General features: G+C 37.5%; 2 protein-coding genes across 3 annotated transcripts in view; both read left to right on the top strand.

The window, feature by feature from the left end:
• E2f1 (E2F transcription factor 1) overlaps positions 1–8,166 on the top strand; it is a 44,341-nt gene extending 36,175 nt beyond the window's left edge. For both annotated transcript variants that reach the window (XM_017180150.3, XM_017180149.3), the window contains 5 exons: positions 1,302–2,098; positions 2,172–2,903; positions 3,874–4,135; positions 4,204–5,043; positions 6,605–8,166. In XM_017180150.3, the coding sequence (XP_017035639.1) occupies positions 1,601–2,098; positions 2,172–2,903; positions 3,874–4,135; positions 4,204–5,043; positions 6,605–6,732 (2,460 nt within the window). In that variant the 5' untranslated portion in view covers positions 1,302–1,600 and the 3' untranslated portion in view covers positions 6,733–8,166. The remainder of the gene's footprint in view (positions 1–1,301; positions 2,099–2,171; positions 2,904–3,873; positions 4,136–4,203; positions 5,044–6,604) is intronic.
• Positions 8,167–9,821: 1,655 nt separating this feature from the next.
• The window catches only part of InR (Insulin-like receptor), a 52,801-nt gene continuing 36,730 nt past the window's right edge, over positions 9,822–25,892 (top strand). Inside the window, exons 1-2 of the mRNA XM_017180266.3 lie at positions 9,822–10,477; positions 23,836–24,347. The gene's annotated coding sequence lies outside the window, so the exon portion shown is untranslated. The remainder of the gene's footprint in view (positions 10,478–23,835; positions 24,348–25,892) is intronic.

Genomic DNA, 25,892 nt, shown 5'->3' with positions numbered 1-25,892 from the left:
ACATTCATTTTTATTTTATGACTTTGATCTTTACAATTTCACTCAGTGCACGTTTTCTAAGCTATGTCCGCCGCTCGCATTTTGCCAAAAGCGGTTGTAGCCGGCCGTTGAGTAGTAGTAACGTTATTTTCTTCTTTTTACCTGATGGTTTTTCCTGTTTCTACCTTTTGCCGCTGCCTGCTTGCCTTCTGTTTGCTGTTTGCTTGCTTGCCTTCTCTTTTGCGTTTGTCGCTTTTGCCTTCTGATTCTTCCTCTTTCACGCTGAGACGGACATATTGATTGTTTAATATTTTATGCCGAGTTTATTGACATTTCGTTGGCGAACTTTTAAGCGCGCGTCTCTTCTTGGGTTCAGAAATAGTTTCGGCATGCTTCAGAGCGGCTTTTTCCTCCTCTGGACCCCCTTGTCGTTACCCGAAATACCTATCCGGTTCGGTTGTTAGCCACCTCGGGGCATTATAGCAGTTTTTTCAAGTAATTTTTGAATATATTTGACATTCTATGATAGCCTTGAGATTGGGTACTTTGAGTATAAAATTATTAAAAATGTATTCAAACATTTGTAAACTAGAGTAATTCAAGTTTTTTTTTTTTAGCCTCAAACTGGAAATTTGTTTTAAATTTTAAAAAATGTAAATTATTTAAGTGATTACTGGTTAAAAATGAGTAGATTTTCTTAATTTTTAATACTTATGGAATTTAAATCAATTGAAAAAGGTGCTACGTTATTACAAACTTCCATACAAAATAACATTTGCAATTAATTTCATAAATTTTTCCAGCTTTGTCAATTGTTTTTATATTTTAATTGATTTTTTATAAAATATTTGGTAGTTCAGATCACACAATTATTGGTTAAATCTTTTTGCAAAGCTTTAAGTTTATCAGTCAAACGATTTCCAAAATTGTCAGTCCTGTTATCAGAGTTGCGCTGATCTTAGCCACAAAAAAGTCGAGTAAATACTCGTTTATTCACCAGTTTAAACCGTATCACCCGACTCTTTATTTTTTTGTAGTGCTCATTTTTTTATGTTATAGTCGTGAAATTGTTTTCTTCCCCCATTGCCTTTCATTTCGCATTTATTTGCATTTCCACATACACCACATTCGTACGCGATCGCTCGCCGCTCGGTGCGCATTTTAAACTGGAAACAAACAACAGAAAACAGATCAAAAGTTTAATGTGCCAAATGCATAAAATATTGGACAAATCGGGTCAAACTAGCTATAAATAATCGCCAATAAAAAACGCACACACATATTTAACCTCTATGTATTTTGTTTGTTCTTGTTTTTTGCAGATGTGAAGAATCCTTAGGTGCTAATTTAGTTGATAAGCGCAAAGTGAACGAGAGAGACCGAGAGAGAGCGGGAGAACGGGAGAGAGCGATACACAGGCAGTACAATAATCAATGAGCTGAAATTTCCAACTGGGTGGCAACCTTTCGAAGGCAGTGCTCAAAAGTATGCTACAGTAAAATGAGGCAAACTTAACAGCAGCAACTACAGCACACACACACACACACATAGAGAGAGAGCTAAGAGTGATACGGAGGAGAGAGGGAGAGCGTAAGCAAGAGAGAGCGAGAACTGCAGCGAAATGTCCAAATTCTTTGTGACCGTTGCATCCAACAACAACAACAACAATAGCAGCAGCAATACAGGCAGCAATAACAGCAACACACACCAGCGACACCACCACCAGCAACATTATGCCGGCAGCGGAACCGGAAGCGGTGCCACTGGCCACCATCCGCTGGTTGCACGCAAACTCAACTACGATCTGCTCGGCGGCCAGACCAACATTAACAACAACAACAACATTGTGATCAAGAACGAATCCCTCGATCTGGACTACGATCACGGTCTGATCAGCAGCGACAGCAGCCACAGCCACAGTAACAGCAACAGCACTAGCAACAGTAACAGCAACAGCAATAGCAACAGCAACAGCGGCGTGGCAGCACATCTGCGGGATCATGTCTACACGGGGGCGGTGGCAACGGGAGCGGCAGCAGCAGCGGCGGCGGCGGGACAGACGACGCAGCAGCAATGGAAGGCGACCGGCAAGTCCAATGATATCACAAATTATTACAAGGTGAGTTTAAGCCAGAAATTACTGTAAATTTATAGTTAATATAATTTCAAAAAAATATTTTCCTTGAAACCAGGTCAAGCGCCGGCCACACGCCGTCACCGACGAGATCCACCCCAAGAAGCAGGCCAAGCAGAGCGCGCACCACCAAACCGTGGTGTACCAAAAGCATGTGGCCAGCAGCACGCCCCAGCAGTTGCGGCATAGCAGCCACCATGACGTGGACTCGGCCGAGCTGGACGAGGATGTGGTGGTGGAGCGCAGTGCCAAGGCGGCATCTTCATCGCTTCACTCCTTCTCCCTGTCGACGCCCCAGCAGCAGTTGGCCGCATCGGTGGCAAGTTCCTCGAGCGGCGATCGCAATCGGGCGGACACCTCGCTGGGGATTTTGACCAAAAAGTTTGTAGACCTGCTCCAGGAATCGCCCGACGGTGTGGTGGATCTAAACGAGGCCTCCAATCGTTTGCACGTGCAAAAGCGTCGCATCTACGACATCACCAATGTCCTCGAGGGCATCAATATACTGGAGAAGAAATCGAAGAACAACATCCAGTGGCGAGGAGGTCAATCGATGGTCAGCCAAGAGCGATCGCGTCGCATCGAGGCAGAGTCGGAGCGACTGGAGCAGCTGGAGAACGAGCTGAATATGGCCATTGATCAGATGCGAGGTAATCTTGCCGAGATCTCGCAGGAGGTGGAGAATGCCGGTGGCATGGCCTATGTCACGCAGAATGACCTGCTCAACGTGGATCTGTTCAAAGATCAGATTGTCATAGTGATCAAGGCGCCACCAGAGGCCAAGCTTGTGGTGAGTACTTTTATTTGGAAGACGATATATGTATCTTTGATTGATTTCCCTCACGATATATCATCACCTACTTGTATTTCTGTACCACCAGCTCATATCTTTGTGGCTATATGCCCACATACACTATGTCGACGTCAGAGCTTTTCCTGCTTTTCTTTTGCCTTTTTCTATTCAACGTCGCTGCTTCTTCTTAGCGTCTGCATGCCATTAAACGTGGCGATTATTTATAGACGCGGCAGACACGACGACAGGCGAAATTGGAATCCCTCCCATCTGTGCGCGCCCCTCCTTCTGGTGTCCACCTTCCTTCCTTTTTGATATCAAGTAAATCTCTGGCCTCGTCGTCGTCGTCCAACAAAGTTTTCTCCAACGCCGCCGCTGTTGCTGTTCAATCTTCCTAGTGGATGGCGCACTATTTATAAAAAAAATATATGTACACAGAAGCGAGCGCTTAATGTTTCCGCTTGCCTTGAACTGTTTAATGAACCCTCTTACTCTCTCTACAAAAAAAATATCAGGAGAGAGAATTGGTCACTGGAGAGATTTGGCCAGAAATCAAGATTGGCCAAGTTACAGTTATGTTAAGTGGTTGAAAAACCCTCTGGCAACGCCGTTGGCCAAAATAACAACAACACTCAAGCAAAAAAGAGAGGCCACAAGTAAAATAAAATAAAGTAAAAGAAAAGAAACGAACAAGATGACAAGGGGGCGGGGGGGCCAAGCAAAATATCATTTCTAAAAATAAGCGAACGGCAAAAAAAAAAGCACTGCTCATTCTCAGTCCCCGCCGCTTCATTTGTGTTTCTCTTTTGCTGCGAAGCGGTTCGGCGACCGCTTAAAAATTTCTACAGCTCCCCAAAAGTTAGTTTGTTGGCTTTTTATTATCGCTGTTTTTGTGTTATTTCTTATTTGGAATTGTTTTTTTTTTGTGGATTTTTGGTTAATAATCATCATTGGTTTGCCTTTGCAGTTGCCCAACACAAAGTTGCCGCGCGAGATCTACGTTAAAGCGGAGAATAGCGGGGAGATCAACGTCTTCCTCTGCCATGACCAATCGCCAGAGAATTCGCCAATTGCGTCAGGCGATGGCTACGTCAGATCGTCAGCCGGAGCCAGTGCCGGAGGCAGTGGCGTACGGACGGCTACCTCCACACGACTGCATCCGCTGACAAATCCACGGCTAAAGGATCCGCTCTTTAACAATATCGATGCCATGAGCACGAAGGGATTAGGTGGGTAGTCATTTTCTCGCTTTAAATATGTATTTAATAATATTTTATTTTGCATTAAATTATTCTAGGTACTGCACCATACCGCTCGGCCCGCAACCTCAGCAAATCGATCGAGGATGCCGGCAAGCAACAATCCCAGCCTGAATATAATAACATTTGTGATATTGCGATGACGGCCCAGCAGCAGCAGCATCATCATCATCATCAGCTCAACCAGCAGCAACAGCAGGAGCCAACGGAGGAGGATGATGTCGATGCGGAGCTGAGCCAGTTGGTGCCGACGCTAACAAATCCGGTGGTGGTGCGACACAACAACAATCAGTTCCTCCAACAGCAACAGCGGCATCAGCAACAGCAGAACACCATCCAGGAGCTTTTTAGCAGCTTAACAGAATCCTCGCCTCCAACGCCCACCAAGCGACGTCGGACAGCAGCGGCCATAGCACCAGCAATGGCAGCGGGCAGCGCAACAACAACAACAACAACAGCAACCACTACGCTTAATAGTCATAACAACAACAACACCAATAACAACCATAGCAGCAACTCCCAGAACCCAACAATAAGCTACAGCGGCAACAGTCAGCGACGCAGCGATGTGCCCATGTATAATTGTGCAATGGAAGATGCAACCACAAACTCTGTGGCATCAGCAACAGGAGCAACATCATCGAGAGGAGAGGGAGCAACATCCTCGGCGATAGGCTCGCTGCAAATGCAATTCGCTGCCGTGGCGGATAGCAGCAGTAACGGCGGCGATGGCGGTTATGGCAGCATCGCTGGCGCTGGCGCCAAAACTGATGATACCCATCAGCCCTATCTGCCGCCCGACTGCGATGCGAACAGTAACAGCAGCAATGTCACGCTCCAGGGCCTCGATGCGCTCTTCAATGACATTGGCTCGGACTGTAAGTATTTTAAAGTAGCCATTAAGTGCCTTTCTCTTTCCTATCAAGCGGTCAAAATAATAGTTTGTTGTTTAAAGTTATATTTATAAAAAAACAATAATCATGTTTTGCTTGAAACTTTTTAACAATATTTGTTTAAAAATAATATGTAAAGACTAATTGTATAATTCTTATATGGTTATATTTTTTGTAATGTCCAGTAAATATGGATTTTCTGATGCAAAAAAGCTCACTTATTTAAATTTCGGTTCTTATCAGAATATAAAACACTATTATTTTGACTGCAATTGTAAATATTACTCCCCTGATCGATCGATCGCGCTTTTGCAATCGCCGCCCCACTCATCCATGATCATTTCTGCATCCGCCTGAGTTTTTTTTTTTGTATCGTCGCCATGTAAATAATATCCTACAAAACATCGTAATCTGCGTATAAATAACAGCTACATATACATGGATTTATTCGAGTCCAAAAATCTAAGAGGCGCACTTGTCAAGAACTTATTCTGTGACCTGCGTGTATTTCAAAGCCGCATCACAGTCTGAGTTCTTGCTGAGCGTGAAATCAAATCCTCACAGCAGCATAAATGAAACCGAATATGAATAAATTGAACACCAAAAAGTGAAATATATATTGTATTTTCATTTGCAAACATTTCGGCCAACGAGAATCAGTTCAAAATTGACAATTTGATTTAAATTAAACTTTTGTTTTATGTAATTATAACAGTTTTTGTTTTATATGTTTTCTGTTATACTAACCACATAAAGTAATTTTATTTTATTATAACAAATTAACTATAAAATCCCCAATAATAATGCAAAACCTAAATAATTATAACAGTTTTTGTTTTATGTGTTTTCTGTTATACTAACCACATAAAGTAGTTTTATTTTATTATAACAAATTTAACTATAAAATCCCCAATAAAAATGCAAAAACTAAACCATCCAAACCCATTAACCCATCAAGTTTGACATTGTTTTGTAAGTGTTTTTCAAATAATTTCAACATGTGTTTTACATTATTATTAACCAATACCCATACACACACACATACTGCTGCTCACATCAACATACTTCTGCTTCTAACCATTTTACTAATAACAAAAAATTACAACAACAGTAATAATAATAACAACTAAGCATAAATGTGTATATATATATATATTATGTATCGACATAACCCGACGCCTCGTCAGCAAATTCGTTCGTCCTCTCGTGTCAAATTCATTTTGGAACTGAATTCTCGTGGGTCTGCAACTGCAACAACACTGACCGCTTCCGGGGGCCAATTGTTCATATTTGAGATTGAAATTTTGTAGCACCATGAGATTCAGCTCTGGCGTGAATTTCAAAACATGCATCCACCAAAACAACATCTCTCGCTCTATTCAGCTCTCCTCTATTCTCTACTCTGCATAAAACATGTATAAATGTAACCTCGGCAAAAGAAAAATCAACATGCTGAATATCCTCAAACTCAGCCGCCATTAAATGCCATTCATCTGCCCAAAAAATTGGAAGCAAATATTACATTTTTCACATTTTACATTTACAGATTTCAGCAACGATATTGCCTTCGTGTCCATCAATCCGCCGGACGATAATGATTATCCGTATGCGCTAAATGCGCACGAGGGCATCGATCGGCTGTTTGACTTTGGTTCGGATGCCTATGGACCCTAAAAAGAGACGTCCATCACACAACACCATGCATACACACAAAGCACACAGCAAATGTATCTAAAAAAGAAATTGGGATTCTTCTGGGGGGTGTTTATAATTTTAAATTATATACGAAATGGCAAAAAAAAAAGAAAACAAAAAACAAGCAAATTACAAATTTATTATTAAATTATATAAATTGCAAAAACAAACTAAAAATCCAAAAAGAAAACAAACAAAAAAACAAAAATCAGCTACAAAACTTAATGAAACTAAGTTGTGTGTACAAGTTTTAAGCGTAAAAATATTATACATACATTTAAATTTATAACCCAAAACTAATTTAAGCAAAACACAAAATCTACTTTACGAAAACAAAAAAAAAAACTCAGCCTCACAAGGAAAATCGAAGAAGGAAGCAGGAGAGCAACATTTTATAAGCAAATTACATTTTAGCCTTAAAACAAAAAACAAAAGATAAATATATCAACAAAAAGGGATAGGAATCAGGAAAAGTAACACATCCCTTTCCATATTCATCAATCCAATCTCTTTTTTTGTGGGCTTAAAAACTGTCTGTAAATTAGTAAAAGCAACACACACAATTTTTAAATAGAAAACAAAATAGTTATAAAGCCAATCAATAATATACAGATTTGTAAACAAAGAAATAAAAAACAAAATCAATTTCAAATTGTAAAAAAAAAAATGGAAGACGTATGTTTGCTTCAGCAAGAGGAACGAGAAGAAGACACAACTGGGCCCCCGTAATTACCCCAAAAATCCACAAATATATCCCAAAAAGTAAACCCTATCTTCCCATCGTCCTTCCTTCCTTCTATTCTTTCTCTACTGTTTTTAGTTACGCATGCAAAAACATAATTTGTCATCGTCGTCTTTCTTCTGGAATTTATTTCATTCGCTTGGATTGATTGATTTTTAATTATTAATATTATTAAAGCTATATAACTATGTATAATAATTTGTTATTGTTATAAAATTTACAACTATAAACACACACACACACACACACATGGGCCCAATAGCAGTTTATATTCATAGAAGCCAAATCATCCCACAAAAACAAACAACAACCAACCACTTAACAGAGTCAACTACAAAGTACATAAATAATTATTTAAAACTCTCGCCTAGAAGTTATATATATTTAAATAATGCAAACCACAACAACAAACAAATCATACAATGTAAAAAAGATTAAAAAAACGAAAACAAACAAAGAAATAAATGAAAAAGAGAAACCACACTAAAAACTGAAACCCCTATATAACTGTACGTTTAATTTTTAAAAGAGAAAACACACATTTTGTTAGGTACTCTTTTCTTTCTTTCCAAAAATAAAAACAAAAAAAAACACCAGAAAAAAAGAAAATAAATATTAGAAGAAACAAAAAAAAAACTTTAAAATAAAAGAAAAAGTTTTAAAACCATAAATATATCTATTGTTTTAATTTTTTATGCATTTAAAAGAACAGCAAAATAACAAATAAATTAAAGACTTTAATTTATTTTAACGCAGTTTCAAACTTACAGCTTTCATTGATTAATTGGATTGCTAATATTATACTGTTATACTCTTGAAGGGTATTTCGAATTTTAGTCGGAATTCAATTCATTATTTATTTTTTTATTCATAATTTTATTATTATTATTTTTGTTTACTATAATTTTGAATGGCAAAAAAACAAAACTAAAAATTTAAATTAAAATAAATAATTAAAAGGAATTATTATTAATTATTTTTTAGCAAAGTTAACACAGAGCAGCGCCACCTATCAATCGATTCCTGTGCAGCGCCATCTAGCCGATGGTCCGTTCAAATTTCGTTTAGCTATATAGCTAAGCAGGTTTAGGTATATAGCTCAAAGCGGGAATGCCACCTCCGCTGACTGGGCACACTAAAAAGAACTGTAAAAGGCGTAGTGTATCTGAGCAAAAATGCGGGATTACCCAAAATAAACAGATAAAAAAACTAAATTCCAATTGAAAAAATCTAAGAAAAAATCTGATTTTAAAAATATTATTTTATGTGTTTTTTTTCTTTTAATTTTAAGTATAAAATATTAAATCGATCGGGACAGATGCAGTTAATTCCACTTTAAATCAACGCAGCACAGAACGTCCTACTCAAACTGAACTTAATACTAATATTAATCGAAAACCTTCGATAAACGTTTCCCAATTTAGTGCCAAATTATTTTAAGCTTTTGTTACACAATTTCAAAAAAGATTTGTAAGTTTATTGCTCTTTTGGCATATAGATACTTTTGTTGCCATTCAAATGGAAAAATACTACAAAGTATTTATGTGTGGTATCGTAAAATATAAAAGTAGCCCAGCCAGATCTAGTGGGAAAAACCCTAAAACGGCAACACTGCCATTCATGTTTAACGCCCGCTCAATTTGGGAATTCCATAAGCAAAACCCTGTTAACGAGTCAAATTCTGTATCGAGAGCATTTCTATGTTAACTAACATTTTGCTTTGAAATTCAGAGTGACCAAGGGGGAGATAACAACAAAATTCACATTTCTCTCTCGGTTCGGTTGCAACGGAGCCGAAGGTGCTGTTGTTAACAGTTTCGCTCTCGAACATTTTACATTCTACATGAGAATTCGACCCAAGCCTGTAAAACCTTCTTTTGACATTTTACTTTGAAGTTCAGAGTGACCATGGAGAAAATACCAAATATCGCAATTTCGGTATTTTGATACACTTACATTTTTACACTCTACATGAGAATTCGACCCAAGCCTGTAAAACCTTCTTTTGACATTTTACTTTGAAGTTCAGAGTGACCATGGAGAAAATACCAAATATCGCAATTTCGGTATTTTTATATACTTACATTTTTACACTCTACATGAGAATTCGACCCCAAAAACGAGAATTCGACCCCAAAAACGAGAATTCGACCCCAAGCCTGTAAAACCTCATTTTGACATTTTACTTGAAATTCAGAGAGACCAAGGCAAAAATATCGAAAAATATCAAACAAAAATATCGCGATTTCGATATCGGGCCAATAATATCGAATGGCAACACCGAAAAGGCGCGCGCGTTTTTTCAGTTTCCAAAAATTTTCAGCAAGACAACGTCGCGCACGCTCTCCGCCGGAAAACGGAAAATCAAAGGCCAGATTCGTCGCCTGCCGCTGTTTTTAAATTTTCCTCCAGGTGTGACTGGAACACTGTTTTGCTTTTCGAAGGAACGTCGGGGACCGCGGAAAATAGGCGCTCGTATGAAACGAAACAAAAATATGCGCCGAAGGTGATAGTGGATTGCCGATTATCTGATACTGGCAGTGTGTGAAGGCAACGGATGCGGTGTTTAGTGCACTTTAATGAATGGGAAGAGCGAATCAAAATACCAGGAGGTGTATTTGTGAAAACCCGGGGGAATATACGAAATTCCAAGGAATACAAGTGCGGGCGTTTTCCCGAGCTAGTGCCCAGTGTATCAGTGTGTGTGTGTGTGCGCGAGATCTACGGCAAATAAATAAATAAAATAGTGTACACAGGCTCACAAATATATATATATATACACACACACATGCGGAGCATGTTGTGAAGTTGCGGCGCAAAAAGAAAGCACGCGAATAAAACACAAGAAAATTTTAATTACGCCTGCGTCTGGGAAAGTGCGTCGTTGTGTTTTGAAATCGATACCAAAATAAAGTGAAAAAAGTGACGAGGACGGGGAACAACAAAAACAACAATGGTTAACAACAATCACGATGCAAAGAGGTAAGTTAGCATGAATTAAAGAAAATTAATAGAAACATCAAAATCGACAAATGGTAGTGAAAACGTAACTAGAAAAATACTCGACTGAAATTACTACGCAGCAGCAATTTATGCCAAGTTGTTTTTGCTCCCGTCTCCTTCCCTCCTCCCCCTTTTACGCGCCCTGTCTCTCTTGTTCTTGTTCCGCTTGTTGTTGTTCCATATCTATCATATCTTGGGCCTGTTGTTGTTTCCTCCTCTTCTTCTTTGCGCCGCTTTACGTTTTGTGAATGAGCAGCGCAGCCAGCATTATTCGCTGGCTCTCGCTCGCACTCACCCTCTTGGTCGCACCCGGTTGCTCTCACTCCCTCTCGCACTCAGCTCTCTCTCTCTCTCTCTCTCTCTCTCTTCCTCTGTCGCGGGCGGAGAGCAATGCCTGCGCCTGCGTGAGAAGAGAGAGCAACCAAAATATATAAGAATGTCGATTGCTGCCGGTTTCTTTCGTATTGCTTTGTTGTTGTTGTTTTTATTGTTGCACGCATTTTGTGGTTCAGATAAATTACCAATTAAAGAAATCCCGCATTAGGCTAATGTTATTGGGTCTTAAAATATGTGTTCAAGTACAAGATTGCATTTTCATTGAACAATTAATTAAATTGTACATATATTAATATGCTTTAAATAGAATTTTTAAAATTGTTACAGAGACTGGTATTTTTCTAATCACCAAGAATAATAAATATTTTTATTATTACCTTCTTATAAATCTGTATTATTGCCTTGCCACCTCAATTTAACCCGTCTGTAACAACATTTGTAATAATTTGTCTCATCAATGTTTTTTGTGCCTAGTCACCTGTTGATTTTTCAAGGTTTTTGTTGATCAGTTTTTTATAATTATTGTTTTAAAATTTCTTGTTGGATGAAAATGTTGTTTACGCTGATTTTAATGTGCTTAATTAACTACAAAGGCGCGCAGCACATAATTTCATTGGCTGTCAAAATGGCATGACGGTGCAATTTTCGTTCTGTTTTTGGTTTGTTTTCTCAATTATTATGACCAAATTCTTGAGTTTCAGAATTCCAAATAAAAGGATGTGTTCTTATATGCGATTGTGTTTTTTTTTCGATCAAGCTTTTGTATCTGTGAAATATTTGTGAAATTTTTTGGTGAAAATAAGTCCTTATGACTATGTTAGGTTAGTCTTTTCAGTGAAATGATGGAATGGAAATTAAAGAGTTTCTGTTCTTAAAAATATCTTGAAATGTATTTATATGTATGTATATAATACTATAATATATACATACCTATGTGCATACATATGTACCACCTTAGTTCAAATTTTTTCAACAACATACATACATAGATACAAATGTATATATGTACATACATAAGTATGTAGGTACATCCATATGTAAATTCTTGCCTCAGCATTGCCGATAGAATTCCCAACGGAGGTTTTGGCAAAAAGTCCAGTTTTGATCTAAAGCCCTCAAAAAGCTTTTATTTAAAACTTAAATTGATTATTTTTATATTTTTACAATATGAAAGATTGCTGAACAAGGAAACTGTATTGAAATGAAACCGTACTTAGTGGGAAATAGAAAAGGCATTTACACACTAATAACTGGCATTGGGGAAAATATGTATGTACATACATATGTACATATACATACCATATACAGTCGGTTAGGAGGTAGTTAGTTTTTGGGGAAGGTGGAAAGTGGAATTGGGAGGTGCTCATGGGGGATGGGTCTGTCTGCTAATTAAAAAGCATAAGCACTAATTGGCATGCCGCTGCGCTTGTTGTTGGAGCTACTTCTGGTGTGCCTGCCCACTTGCTGTGCTCTTATTATATTCGCGTTATTATTGTATAATAAGAGAAAAATGCCATAAAAAACATTGGAAGGTGGGGTTAGTAGCAGTATAACAACAACAAAAATAGCACCGCGAAAACAAAACAAAAATAAAGGGATCCAAAAATTGCGCATTTTTTGTATTAATCATGCTATATTTTTGACGAGGCCCGCGGAATTTTGGCCAATGTATGTATTTGTATTTGTGCGTAATTTATTTATTTTTAAATCGAGTTTGCTTGCGTATACGCTAGTGTGTAACCATAAGTGCCAGTGTGTGTGTGTGTGTGTCCGTGTGTATTTGTGACAAAAATAAGTCGCGGCAAAAACAAATTGTCGAAATAAAACCAAAATAAAGCAGAACGGGCAGCAGATCTATAGAGAGGATGAGGCAATGACGGAACCCGGGCCAAGTTTGTTGTTTTTCTCATGTATTTTTATGATTTCTGTTGTTGTTGTTGTTACTATTGTTGTTTTCTGTTCTTTTTTTTGTGTGTTATTTTTGATATATTTTTTATGGTGTGAGGCAAAAACCGGAAATTGTTTGTCCGGCTATTGTTGATGACGTATGACCATCCTCTACTCATTGGGAATTTTTGGCGCATAATTTGGGCACACTAATTAGCAGCGTCGAAAAGAAACGAAAAACAAAAACACACTGATACAGAGGATAAAAAAAAAAACATTGAAATATACAATGTATTGAAAGATGATTATCCTGTAAAAATAACATCAGAGATTTTTACTCAACTTATCTTTAATACCCCTATTAAAACAATATAAAAACCTTTAAATTACATTAAATAATTAAATAACATTAAAAATAAATAACAATAAAATCACCTTAAATTATTTAATGGTAATGTTACGACAAATACTAAACAATGAAGCGAGCCGTTTAAAACGAGTAAATAAATAAAGAACTAATCCAAATATGAGTACAATTACATTCACTTGAAGTTCGTGTAAACTGAGATGACGAAACCCCGTCAAAAAGGTATAAAAATACAAAAAATTAAACCGAAAATTCGACAAAAAGCTTTGACCACATGCGCGCATGCTAGAATGAGAGGCCACGACTGCTGAAAGAGAGTGGCCGGTGATAAGCTCCTACGTGTGTGTGTGTGTGTGTGTGAGTGAGTGAGTCGAGCCGAGCGAGACAAACAGACAGGTGTCATTGACCTTTTTCGCTGTGATGGCACAAAAAAACAACAACCCACACACATTACTACATATACAACCAAACCATTTTGTGTGCACTTTTTTCAGCTGCGTTTGCTTCTCGCCTTCTCTTTCCCACAGCCGGCTTCATACGTTTCTTGTTATTGTTTTTTTTTTTTTTTTGCTCTTGCTGTTTATGCTGTGAACTGCTTGGCCTTGAACTTAGACGCGCGTCTTCTAATCGCTCCCCACTCCATCTCTCCGCTCTTATTCCTCTGCCGCTGTATTCCCCCCCCCACATGCAAGCACGCATAGCAAGTTTATTGCTCCGTTGATTATAATTGTTGTTTTTGTTTCCCTTGCTCCTTTTATGTGAAGATTTATCACAATTTTTGGTCAAGAAATTTAAAGCAAACGTTTTTCGCAATATAATAACATAATATAATAAATAAAGATAAGTGCATTAATAAATATATCAAATAAAAATTATTAATGCATTATCTATTTCAAAGTGTGGAAATAATAATAATGTTATGCTAAAAACTAAATAAATAGTAATTAAGTTATAGGGGACTCCAGGTCAACCCGGTTTAATAAATAAAATTTTTAAAAACTCGACAAAATAAAAGATCTTGTCAACATAATTACGATCTTCTAAGTGACGACAATAACTTGTTGGGAATTTTAGGGCTCTCAGCCTTCTTGCTATTTTTTTTTATTGCTATTATGGCCAGTAGCCAGTGAGACACCCCACATTTGGGATCACAAGCCTAAATTGGTAGCAATTACGCAATCATTGTTGCTTATGCCATTCATTTTTTTTTCATTTCGCAATGCAAGGTATTTATTTGCGGTATGACTCAACTTGTTTTCGTCGAGCCGCTTTTAATTGTATTTTTTTTATTTGCATTCGCCTCGTGGAAAATCGAATGAATCGGAATTCAATGTTCCAAGAACTGTTGGCGAATGCAAAAAAAAAAAAACAGCTATGTATGATTCACATGCGCATCCGCGTACAACACATTGCCGCAGCGGCATCAGCGTCCAGTCAACCGCAGCGCCACCATCATCGCATCATCCGTCGCCCCAACCCATCCTCATATGTAAGTTGCTGTTGCTCCCGAATCTTATCGGGAGCGGGGAGTCTAAGGTCCACGTAAATAATACCCAGTACCCAGCACTAGCGGCAGCAATAACAATATTAGCAAGAACACGCACACTTACGCACAGCACACAACACATGACATAGTCGACGTTCTTCAGTTGGTCGTATGACGAGGGTGCCACCTCTCCCCCAGACCTCCCACACCGCCCACTCGGCTACGCCACCACCAAAGTCTGCAGTCGCCTACGCATAAACACACCACATAAACGACAGCTGTGGCCAAATGAATAGATCTATTCATCTGTTATAAAACTTAAGAAGGGATGGAAAAATATTCAGATTTATTGCAATTAAATATAACATTTATTTAAATTTATTCACTTAAATAATTTAAAAAAAAAATTCTTAATATTTCCTAATATGGTGTATAAATAGTTTTTATCTATTATCACCCCTTTTTTTTTACATGGTGCTACATTTTTGGGCGCAACCGTGCCCAGCCATTTCTCTGCACAGAATTATGGATTTCACTATGTGATTTGAAGAACAGCAATAACAGAAATATTATTAGGAAAAGTAAAGTATAATGGCAACAACAATAAAACGCTGGTAAAAATGGCAAACTAAAGCTGGAAGGTATTTAAGGGGGTGACAAATGGGAGGGTGGTAGACAGGCGATGACGTGGTGTTTATATTATGGGATGGATACGGGGGATCTTGTGATCACTTCTCGTGGAAGTTGAGGTGTTTGTTCGGTATCTTACTTGGCGACACACTGAACCGTATTATTTATGTACAGACATATGTGTGCACATACATACATACATATATGTACACACCCACATGAATCAACAATTGGCCAATGGCAAGTTGTTTGTTTTGATGTTTTGATTCCAGATTATGGGCAATCTCTCCGGATGGTGACTAAGGATTAGGCGCTTATCACGACCCTTGAGCAGCAAAAGTTATACATTTTTAACCCAGCCATTATAAATAGTATTAATTGTTTTAAGGTTTAAATTCATATTATTCTTAAATCCAGAAATTTAAAGTTTTCAGTATCAAAAACACCATGAAGATATACATATCTAAATAATAATGAAATAATAATAATATTAATAATTATACCTGTGATTTATTTTTCTTAATTTGCAACAATGTTAATTTAAATGTTTTTGCCTCTGTTTTTCTTTGGGTATTATCTTTTACGATCGCGTTTTATTTTTGTGTGTGAGATAATATTAAAATCCCACAAATACTCATTTAAACTAGAAATAAACCGGAAGAAACTCAATTTCTGGGCAATTGGTACTAAAAAAATAATAATAAAATTATAAATAACGTTAATGAGCGATCAATTATAAGAGCTTAATAGACTGACATTAATATGCATGCATCTTGTATTAAAAGTATTATTTTATTGTTCAGATTCGTGGAAAATTATATTGTTTATTTAGTTTTTCTTTTAAATATTTAATATCCTGTTTACGCAATTCCGTTACAAAATCTTGAACTCTATAATAAATGAAGAAGCAACAAATGCCTGTGCCTTACTTGTTATTATTGCCTTGCCCATTCTCTTTGACAATTTTAATATTCGCTCGTTTTCTTCTATCTTGCTCGCTCTGCTTATTGTTTTTGGTTTTTCAGCATTTTGCTTTGCGCAGTTATTTGTTTTTCTTGTTTTTAAAGATTCCGTTTTCGTATTGACATTCGTTTATTATTTTCCGTTGGCAGTTTGTGTGAGTATTGGTGCAATAAACAACACACGTGGTTGCATTTCTACGAATGCTATCTCTCTCCGACACCCACGCTCTGCGGGCATGAGAGAGAAAGCGAACCTGAGAGAGAGAGTAATAGAGAGAGCTCTTCTATTTTGTTTTTGATAAAGTGCGTGCTGCTGTTTGTCTTTTTATGGTGTTGTGATGCCGCCCATGTGTTAGTGTGTCTGGCTGTGTATTTGTGTGTGGCGCTTGAAACATGGTGCCGACGTCGCTGCTGGGTGGGCGGTCGGCTGCGCTTTTTTTTACTGCCTCTTTATAGTATTTATAGTCATTTTCATAAACATTACGAGATAAGCCGAACGAACGCCCGCCCGCTCACTTTTCCTAGACTTGCTTTTACCGGCCCGAAGCTGTATCGCTTTGTGCTTAATGCTTTTCGCATATCTAACGCAGAGCTGACCACACAAGCACCCGGAACCCTTGGGGCTTTCTCACACAGTTGGCGCACGAAGATCGCTAAAAGCTAAGCCAGTGATTCGGCGTGAGAGTACATTCTCTCCCCTTAGAGCAAGTGGTTCTGTCACGACTTTAAGTGCATTCACACCACATTACCAATTTTCCTAATTTTCTTTTTGGCCAACAACTACATTTGATTTGATAAAGTTTCCATTATCTATTATTTACATATAAATTTATTGTATTTATTTTTGTTTATTTAGGCTTTTTGATGTGCATATCTTTTGATTGGCTTTCTGTTTTTCCTACCGCACTCGAATTGTTAATGCTAATGTCATTATATTTGTTTCTTTTTGGAATCATATTTTGTTTAGCTTCTTTTTCTAATCGGCGGGGGCGTCAACACTCAACAATGTTGCGAGTTATTCGCTGCCTCATTCTACGGTGCGTTCTTTCGCCCGTGAATGACCTTCGGCTGTCCCGTTATTTTGTTTGTTGTCATGATCGTTGATCTGAAGATTGCAGCACGAGCTCAATAATAGACAAAAATATGTATCCTATCCATTTGGTTTTAATGGTAAATTGAACTCTTAACATAATATAAACTGTGTCAACTCTAGAGAAAATACTTATCTAAATTATATAAATCTATTAGAAAAATCAAAACGCGAGTCTGGTCTTAAAGCAACACTATTCAACAAAACTACAGAAAATGACTATATAATGTATAATGTAATGTAGTCCAGTGAATTTCGATAAATTCAAATAAAAATACTGCATAAACAAATCGAGATTGTTATAAATTCTTTTTTGTATAGAAGCTATAAGAAATCTTACCGAAATTAAGGCACTTTACCGAAACTAGAATTATAACTCCATAAATTATACAAAAAAAAACCCATGAGTCCTTTTCTATATTGGCTTTAGAACAGTGCGGACGGGGATTATCAGGATTTCTATTTAAATCTTTATTCATGAAATACTTGTGCTGCTCAGGAGCTACTATTGCCCGTCACTGCGGTTTAACCTCACACGTTGTCACCTTTATTTATGGTTGTTGTCGTTGTTGTTTTTCTCATTTCCATTGAAGTGGAAAAGTGAGTGAGGGAACACGAACGAGAAACCTGAAATAAAACCTTTTTCGCCAATGATGATCTTCTTCTTGGCGTTCGTTCGTTGAGTTTTTGCTCATTAAATTTTACACTATAAACTCGGGATTCAAGATATTTCTTCTTGGGTTCGTTTGGTCTGTGTTGTTGTTGCTGGTGCTGTCCTGTCTGTTTTTCAAAATGACGTGTGTGCGCTCGGGAAGTTGTTCCCAAGTGTTTTCGTGGAAATTCCAGGCCACAATGTTGTCTTGAACTACTTCATCATCATGTAAATTGTAAACTGAACTCGAAACCCAACTCTCTACCTCTTTCTCTCTCTTTCTCTGTGCCTCTTTTGTTGTTTGCCTGCCTCAACAACAGAAACTCAAGCCGTAAAACAACAACAATAACAAGTTAAGCGACGAAGAAGACATTTTTATGATTTTATTTTAACTGTACTCGTAAATTTAGCGATTAGTGGACGCGCACCGCTCTTCACTGACCATTCCTCTTCTTGGCGCTTTCGCGCGCTTCTTTCTTGGCCACTGGTTCCACCTCCCTCTTCATCTCCACCTTCTGGTATACCTTTTGTTTATCCGCTCATCCGTGTCCTCCTTCTCAACATCTATCCATACGTGCATATGTTCATACATAGCCCCTCCAGTCTCTTTTCGCGTGCTTAACGCGCCACTCCATATACCATACATCGTGTTACCCGGTACCCTCTACGGAGAGTTCCATAAAAAGGCAAAGGGTATTTGCAACATTAGGAGTTTCTTACAAGAGGATAGAAGTGCAACCAAAAATAGAGTTTATATTCAAAAATATTATTTAAGGATTTGTAAGCTTAGTAAAACTCGCTTTTTATGCCCTCACAGTGCAATGATAAAAGGATAGTATTTTTATACTCTAAAATCCATCACCCATTACCAAAGGGCATTAAAGCTTCGGTATTGAAACAAACCAACCATCTCAGTGGCTGCTGCTGCGGCGCTGCTCCTTTTAACCATTGTCGCTGCTGCAAGGCCTTTGTTACCCCCTCGACCGCGCTCCACAAACAATGAGACGGCGGCACTCGGCAGACAAACAGATCGAGAGCGAAATGGCCAACAGGAGGAGATGGAGGGGGAGCTAGGGCCGCGCGGACGGACGGCCAGAAGAAAGGCCGCCGTCTGGCCAAGAGAGCTCCACTCGTGTCTGGAGCTTCTCCTGCGCCTGCCCCTGCTGCATCCACTTTGTGTCACTGTCTGTCTGCTGATGTTTGCTTTTGCAACTTTGTTGCACAAGTTTATTTTTAGACACAATTCCACGATGTTCCGCTTTTTCCGTCCGCCTACCATGCTGACGCTGCACATTGGCCATTCAGTGTTGGACACTGAACATTGGGATTGGCCCAAAAATCCTCTGGTTCGCAGTCTTCACAATCCTTGTGTTTAATTTTCGTATTTGAGTCTATCTTTCTTAGCGTCTCTAATTGAGACTGCTTCTAATGGGCTCTAAAAATGTCTATAATTAGTTTACGAACCAGTTTTGGTACAGCTTTATAGCGATAAAAGATTGACAACATTTTTTATTTGGCTATAAAAGTAAGTAATTTGTTGTATTTGTTATTAAAAAATTTAAAATCATTTGTGAAATATAATATTTAAAGAAAAAAAAACCCTAACAATGGGTTTTATGACAATTTTCTTTAACGGAATAAGAAATTTATTTTAATCTGATCTTCAATTTGAATATTAACTTACGTTAATTTTATAACTTATCAATTATTTATATATTTTGTTTATGTTTTTATATAAATTTCAATTACAACAGATAACTACACTTTTCTGTAAACTCCATTTAACAAAAATTCAACACAATGTGCTTTAACTGCATTTTATACCCTTTTTTCTGGCTTTTTATCTTTGCTACTGCCGCTGCTTTCTTATTTGTTTCGTGAGGTAATTAATTTAAGCGTTTTTTGTTTTTGTAGACTGATGCCGTTGCTGCAAAATTTATGTATTTATTAGCCCCCATGCATAGGCGGTGGCTTTAAATTTTAATGGTTTTTTAATTAGGCGGCGCCATTTGATGTTCGTTTTGGTTTTCAACCCTAAATAACCCCTTTCTTTCTCATTAGCGGCCCATTGGCACTAACTTAATGTGCTACCAACCAACGTTATATTCACAAAAATCTATAATCATTAGGGTATATTTACACTATTACTTAAAAATGTATCTAATATTTTATTATACTGTTAATTTATATCTAATTATTGGGAATTTATTGACAGGTTTATGGGAAAATGAAACTTAAATATTAAAAATGTTCAAGATCGATCATTATGGACGGTTTTTATATTTAATTGTATTTTAAAATAAATTTTTTTAAGCTTTACATTTGAAATTTTACAATAAATGCTTACTATATTTAAAAAAAAAAGGATTTATAACTTTTTAACATTTTAAATGTCGAACCCTTTAATTAAATTTTTTATTTATTATTATTTTTAATTTTTTCATTTTCTTACTAGTTATAATACAGACGAAATATAAAAACAAAAATATAGTTAAAGGCTTATGCATAGAAGAAATTACATATGTAGGTTTATTTACAGACCTAGTATTGGGGTTGTAAAATACTATATTACAACCACTACGTACTCAAAGTCGAAAACTACAACTGAAACTACTGACGTACAACCGCAGTTTTACAACTTTACTACCGCATATGTAATTTTTTATTGCAGCCCATTTAGGCGGCGTCGCTGCTTCCGTTGCTTCCCCTTCTTCCTCCTCTTCCCCTTTGAGCCCCGTTTTTACGAGCTGTGTGCTGCTAGTATTTTTTGGTAGTCACTGTACCACATTGCGCCGCAACAACAATAAGGAAGAGAAGCAAGAAAACACCAGACAAGAAGGGCCAACGACACCGCCGACAACGTTTTCTGCACTCCTCGCTCTCCTCGCACACACATGCAAAACTCTCTCCCTCACACAGACATCCAGACGCATGCTTGTGGAGAAGAGCGAGACAGTGGTGCGCCTTCTTTTCCATTCATAAGCGACTGCATTTTGTTGTTGTTCCTCTGCTGGCGCTTCGTAAAACTGCAAAAAAAACATACATGTATATACATTTATATACAAATATATATATGTACATGGAGGCCTTCGTCTGTGAGAACAAATTTCTGTTATTTATGCACGCGCGGGGTAAAGTTGCTCTTTTCCGTTGTCTTGTTTTGTTTTTGTTTGAGATTGCAGTAGAATCCAAAAGCAGATTCATTTGTTTAATTTGGCTAACAGAAATGCATTCTTTCTTAACGTTTTGCACATGTACGAATATCATTTTTATCACTTTATACATAAGGCAAATGCTTCAACTCATTCCATCTTTTTGGGATCCTCTGCTCCTTCCTTCCTAGGCTTCTTCCTCCTGTTCGTTATCTTAGGCATGCGCTCTGTTTACGCTCACACGCTCTCTCGGTTCTCTGGCCCGTTTCCACGCGCTTTTTACTCACTGTCTGCCATTTTCCATCTCTTTCTGTCTGGCCTCCGCCTAACTGCTCTTCTACTATGTTGTTGTTATTCGCCTTTTCGTCCTGTGTGTTTTTATACCCACTGCGCTTTAGCACGTCTATCCGCAAAACAACAAAACGAGAGAGAAGTGGGAGGGAGAGAGCTCCGCATGCAGACGCCGACACTGTTCGCCTCTCGCTCGCACTCCCGGCGGGCCGTTATTAGATTTCAGTTTGTTTTCGTTCCCATTCGCATTCGTTTTCACAAATTGCGCTTCGCGTCATTTTTCGGGGTCAACGTCATCTCGAGGGTTGCCGGCTCGCTGCTGCTTCTGCCGGCGTCGCTGTCGACGCCTCTGTTGCGCTTCTTGCACGCTTGGCATTTTTTGTTCGCTTCGATTTTGTGTTTTATCTCTCTCACCGGTGTGCAAGCGTTCTCTCTGGTCTTCTCTCTCTGTCGTTTGCTGCTGCAGCAAATTTTTATTAAGGCCAGCGACGCGCCTCTTATTTGGCCGTGTATGCGCTCGTATTGTATGTGTGTGTGTGTGTGATTTGTTGTCTTGACCAAAATAAATTTTTGGCTAAAAGCTAACATTTAAATTGGAAAGCTAATAATTAGACTTTTGGAAATTAAAATATGTACATATATAGCTTGTGTATGTGAACTTATTTCTTAGCTAACTAAAAAAAGTATGAATTTTTATTAAACTTTCTTGAACTTGTTTTTCCATTTTACGAACATTTGAAACCACTGCTTACAATTAAAACGCAGAATCCAAAATATACATACAGGCAACTAATTTATTTATTTATTTTCGCTTTAGTTCAGCGCTTTTTTCCCCCTCTCATTAGTTTTTCCTTGCATTTCGCGTGCCGCACACAACACCCCACGTGACTTACGGGAGGGAAAGAGAGAGAGGGAGAGAGGGAGAGTGATCGGCAGAGCGAGAGAGACGCTGTCTGTCTGGCCTCGTTTTTTGGAATGAATGTTTGTGGTGGAAGGGGGCTGGAAAGGAGATGGGAAAGGAAGTGGGGCGGTGGGCGGTTAGTGCACTCAAGAGGGGCGTGACGGCAGCTTTTTGATGCTTGAACTGCGCTTGTTTTTCCTGCCGGCGTTGTTTTTGGAGATGTTGTTGTCCGGCGCAGACAGTTTTTTACCCATTAAATTCAGTTTGAAGAAGATGTCTTCGATTTGTGGAAGAGCGGAAATCCTTTTTCCTTGTATATTATTATAAAATAGTTTAATGTTGAGAAATTATTTAAACAATAAAATATTACTCATTTAAACTTATATTTAATCCTAATAAATTCTTAGGTAGACAATGAATGGATGATAGAGTAATATTTTAGTTAAAATTACAATAAAAAATGACACATAAATTAAATCATATTTTTACAAGAAATAGAGTAATCAGAAACTTATTTTGTATACCTAGCAAAACGGGAGTTTCTTATTTACATTTAGTTCTCCATACTTATTATTTTCTAAGGAAGGTAATCCAGGCGTCAATAGGCCAAGCTTTACAACTGTTTGTTTTTCCCCTCCTTTTTGGATAACGTTAAGCTTTATTCTTTATTTTTCAGCTACACTTTTTATATTTTGTATACATACAGATATACTATAGTTGCTGTTAGAGGAAAAGGCGTGGTCCTACTGAGTGCCAAAACAACATTTTACATTTTATGTAATATTTTATTTCTTTATTTAATATTTTATTTTTATAATTTGTGCTTTGCTGAGCAGTTTTTCTGTTGAAATCATTTCTATTAATTCGCGTGAAAGTTCAATGTTTTATTGTTGTCTGTTTTTTTTTTTAATGGGTGGGGCCTAATGGATAACCATACTGCAAGAATTGTAAGAGTCGAGCATAAAATTATGGCTTTTCAGGTGGATTAAAAGTTGCACGAATGCCATTTTTGCTCTGGCATTTAAGTAATTTTGTGGAATTTGTTAATTGGATAATGGTTTCGCTGGAGTTAGCTTTTAATGGGTTTGCAAAAAAAAGAGGGGCTTACATATGATAAATGGATATTTCACAGTTTTCTACACATTTTTATATATTTAAACTGAAATATACTAATTAATTAAATACAACTTTTACACTTTAAACTTTTTAAACTATACAAACTATATAAAATTATATGAACTTTGTTTTGGCTAAGAAAAAGATCGTTTTTAGCATTGTTATATATATTATCAAGAATTCTGACTTGAGAATTCCAGGTTCAATGCCTAACAATAGCTCGAAGGTGGTTATTAAATTATCTTTCCGCTGGTTTAAACTGTAGATTATCAAATAAAACCAAATTAAAAACTTGAACTGGTGCAATAAGTTTACAACTGTATGTTCCTTATATATAATTAAATACATTTTTAGTTGCAATAAGTTCATTCATATCAATAAACAATTCAATTTAGATCTATTCATTCCCAAATACATGGAATTCCTTTCTCATCGCCGTTTGCCTTTCTCTATTGCTCCCATTTCAGATCGCCGACGACAAAATGCATCATTGAGATCACGTGAAATGATCATCGAGTGCTGCCGCGCCAAGGTGTGAAAGTAAAAATCATGTGAAAAATGTGAGAAAAAGTGAGGAATGCTATGTGACAACAGGCACAGCCACAACCACAACCACAACCACAAATACTTGCCAACAAAAGATCAAGAGAGCAACAGCAGCGACAGCTACAACGAGGAAATCAAGAAAAATGATAACCTAAATAAATCAAATTGCTAGTCAAAAAGAAAAACCGAACCAAACCAGAGAAAAAGAGAGAGAGAGAGGTAATAAAGTTGTGTATAAGTGATACAAGTGCATTTCGTGAGCTTCTCTCTCCCCCAAATATTTTTCCAACTCTCTTCAATTCGTTTTGCCCCGAAAATTGAGTACTTCAAATTGGAAAATCTAAAAAGAAAGTGCAATTGTAGCAGGGGAGAAAAATAATAATACCGAAACGTGTAAATAACTATAAAGAAAAGCGAGATATTGAGCTATAAGGTAAAGTTATATTGCATTCTTTTTCTAACAAATAAATTTTTCTTTTTTATAAGAATTCTATAGAGGAACAGTTTTCTCTTTATGGCGAAAGGAAAGATAGCCTTGTTCTCATATTTATTTATGTATATATTTTTTTCGTTTTGTAATTGAAAAATGTTCCACTGTCTCTCCATAGTTTGTATACGACTTTGTCTCCATTTATCTCTGGTGCTTAATTTGTGTCACATTCCACCGAGGCTAAAGAAGTCGGGGACATTTTAAAAATTTTCCTATGAAAATTTATGCTGATTTGGGTGTCAATGGCGACTGTGTCTGACCCCAAAAGAAAGCTATAGAAAATGTGTGGGGGAGCCATGAGGATGTAGTTTTCCAATTCCGGATATATCATCATCCAAAGCTCCAATAGAATTTTACTTTGGTATTTGTTTCCGCATGGCCCAGTTCCAAATAACTCGCCAACAATAAATATTGGGAGAAATTCCGGATGGAGCCCAAGAGCCGGGAAAAATGGGGAGGTTGGTGGAGGCGGTAGCGTTAAATGGCAGCTGATCCTAAATAATGTGTAACAAATGGCGCGTCTGTCGCAACAACAACTGCAATAATAATAACTTAACAGCAGGCGGCAGTTCCAGCAGCGAAAGGAGAGAAAGAACGTGGAAAAAGTTGAGAAAAAATACCTTGATTGTGTAAATACCCTAGACTTTTTATAAGTTATTAGACAAACCTGAAAGAATCAACTTTTATTTTTAAATAATGTTATAATACGACATATTTTAATCCTTTTAATACAATGTAACTCTTCATATGGTTTCTGCTTTTGTAAAAGCATTTTGAATACTAATACTTGTTACAGACTCAAACTGCTAAAAGGGCTGTCGGCTGACTTAATATACACATAAATCAGGACTCTACTATTAGCACAAACAGTTTTTAGTTTAAAGACAAGTAAAAAGGCCAAAAAGCAGAAATTGAAATCTTTAGTACTAAAGTACTACTTTTTACCAAATTCGTACTTGTGAATTTTAGATGAATTTTATTTTTGTTAATTATAAAATAAGATGGAATCCAGACCAGACCAGTCAAAAGGTGGCGGCAATGGAAGTGCCTGGTTGCAGTCGCTCAATTGCACACTCACCGTCTGGGCATTTTCACAGTTTTAGAGACCGTAGAGCAGCACACCACAACTGCTCTTGAGACAACCGGCGAGACGGTTGACGACGACTTGAAGAGATGAAGGGGTTGCGGAATGTCTTAGTGTGTGCCACCATGTGGCATGCGGTATGTTATTGCAATTGCACTAACATATGTGTTGTTGTTGTTGTATTGCTCTAATGTATTTCTTGGCAAGTTGCTGTCATTGTATTTGCGCTGCTCTTATAGTTGTTGTTGCCGTCGAATTGAGTCTGGCCGGAAATAGTTTCAATTGGAAAGGCAGCCTAGCCGAAAGATCTGCTGCCCCAGTCACTGATAAAGCCCGTAAGTGGCTTCCATTCATGGGAATTAGGCTGAAAAAAAAACCTCTAATGAACTCATTTTGTGCCACAT

Source organism: Drosophila kikkawai, chromosome 3R (genome assembly GCF_030179895.1).
Source record: "Drosophila kikkawai strain 14028-0561.14 chromosome 3R, DkikHiC1v2, whole genome shotgun sequence".
Taxonomy (NCBI): Eukaryota; Metazoa; Arthropoda; class Insecta; order Diptera; family Drosophilidae; genus Drosophila; species Drosophila kikkawai.
The sequence above is the reverse complement of the archived record's forward strand: the minus strand, read 5'-3'. Positions and strand labels throughout refer to the sequence as shown.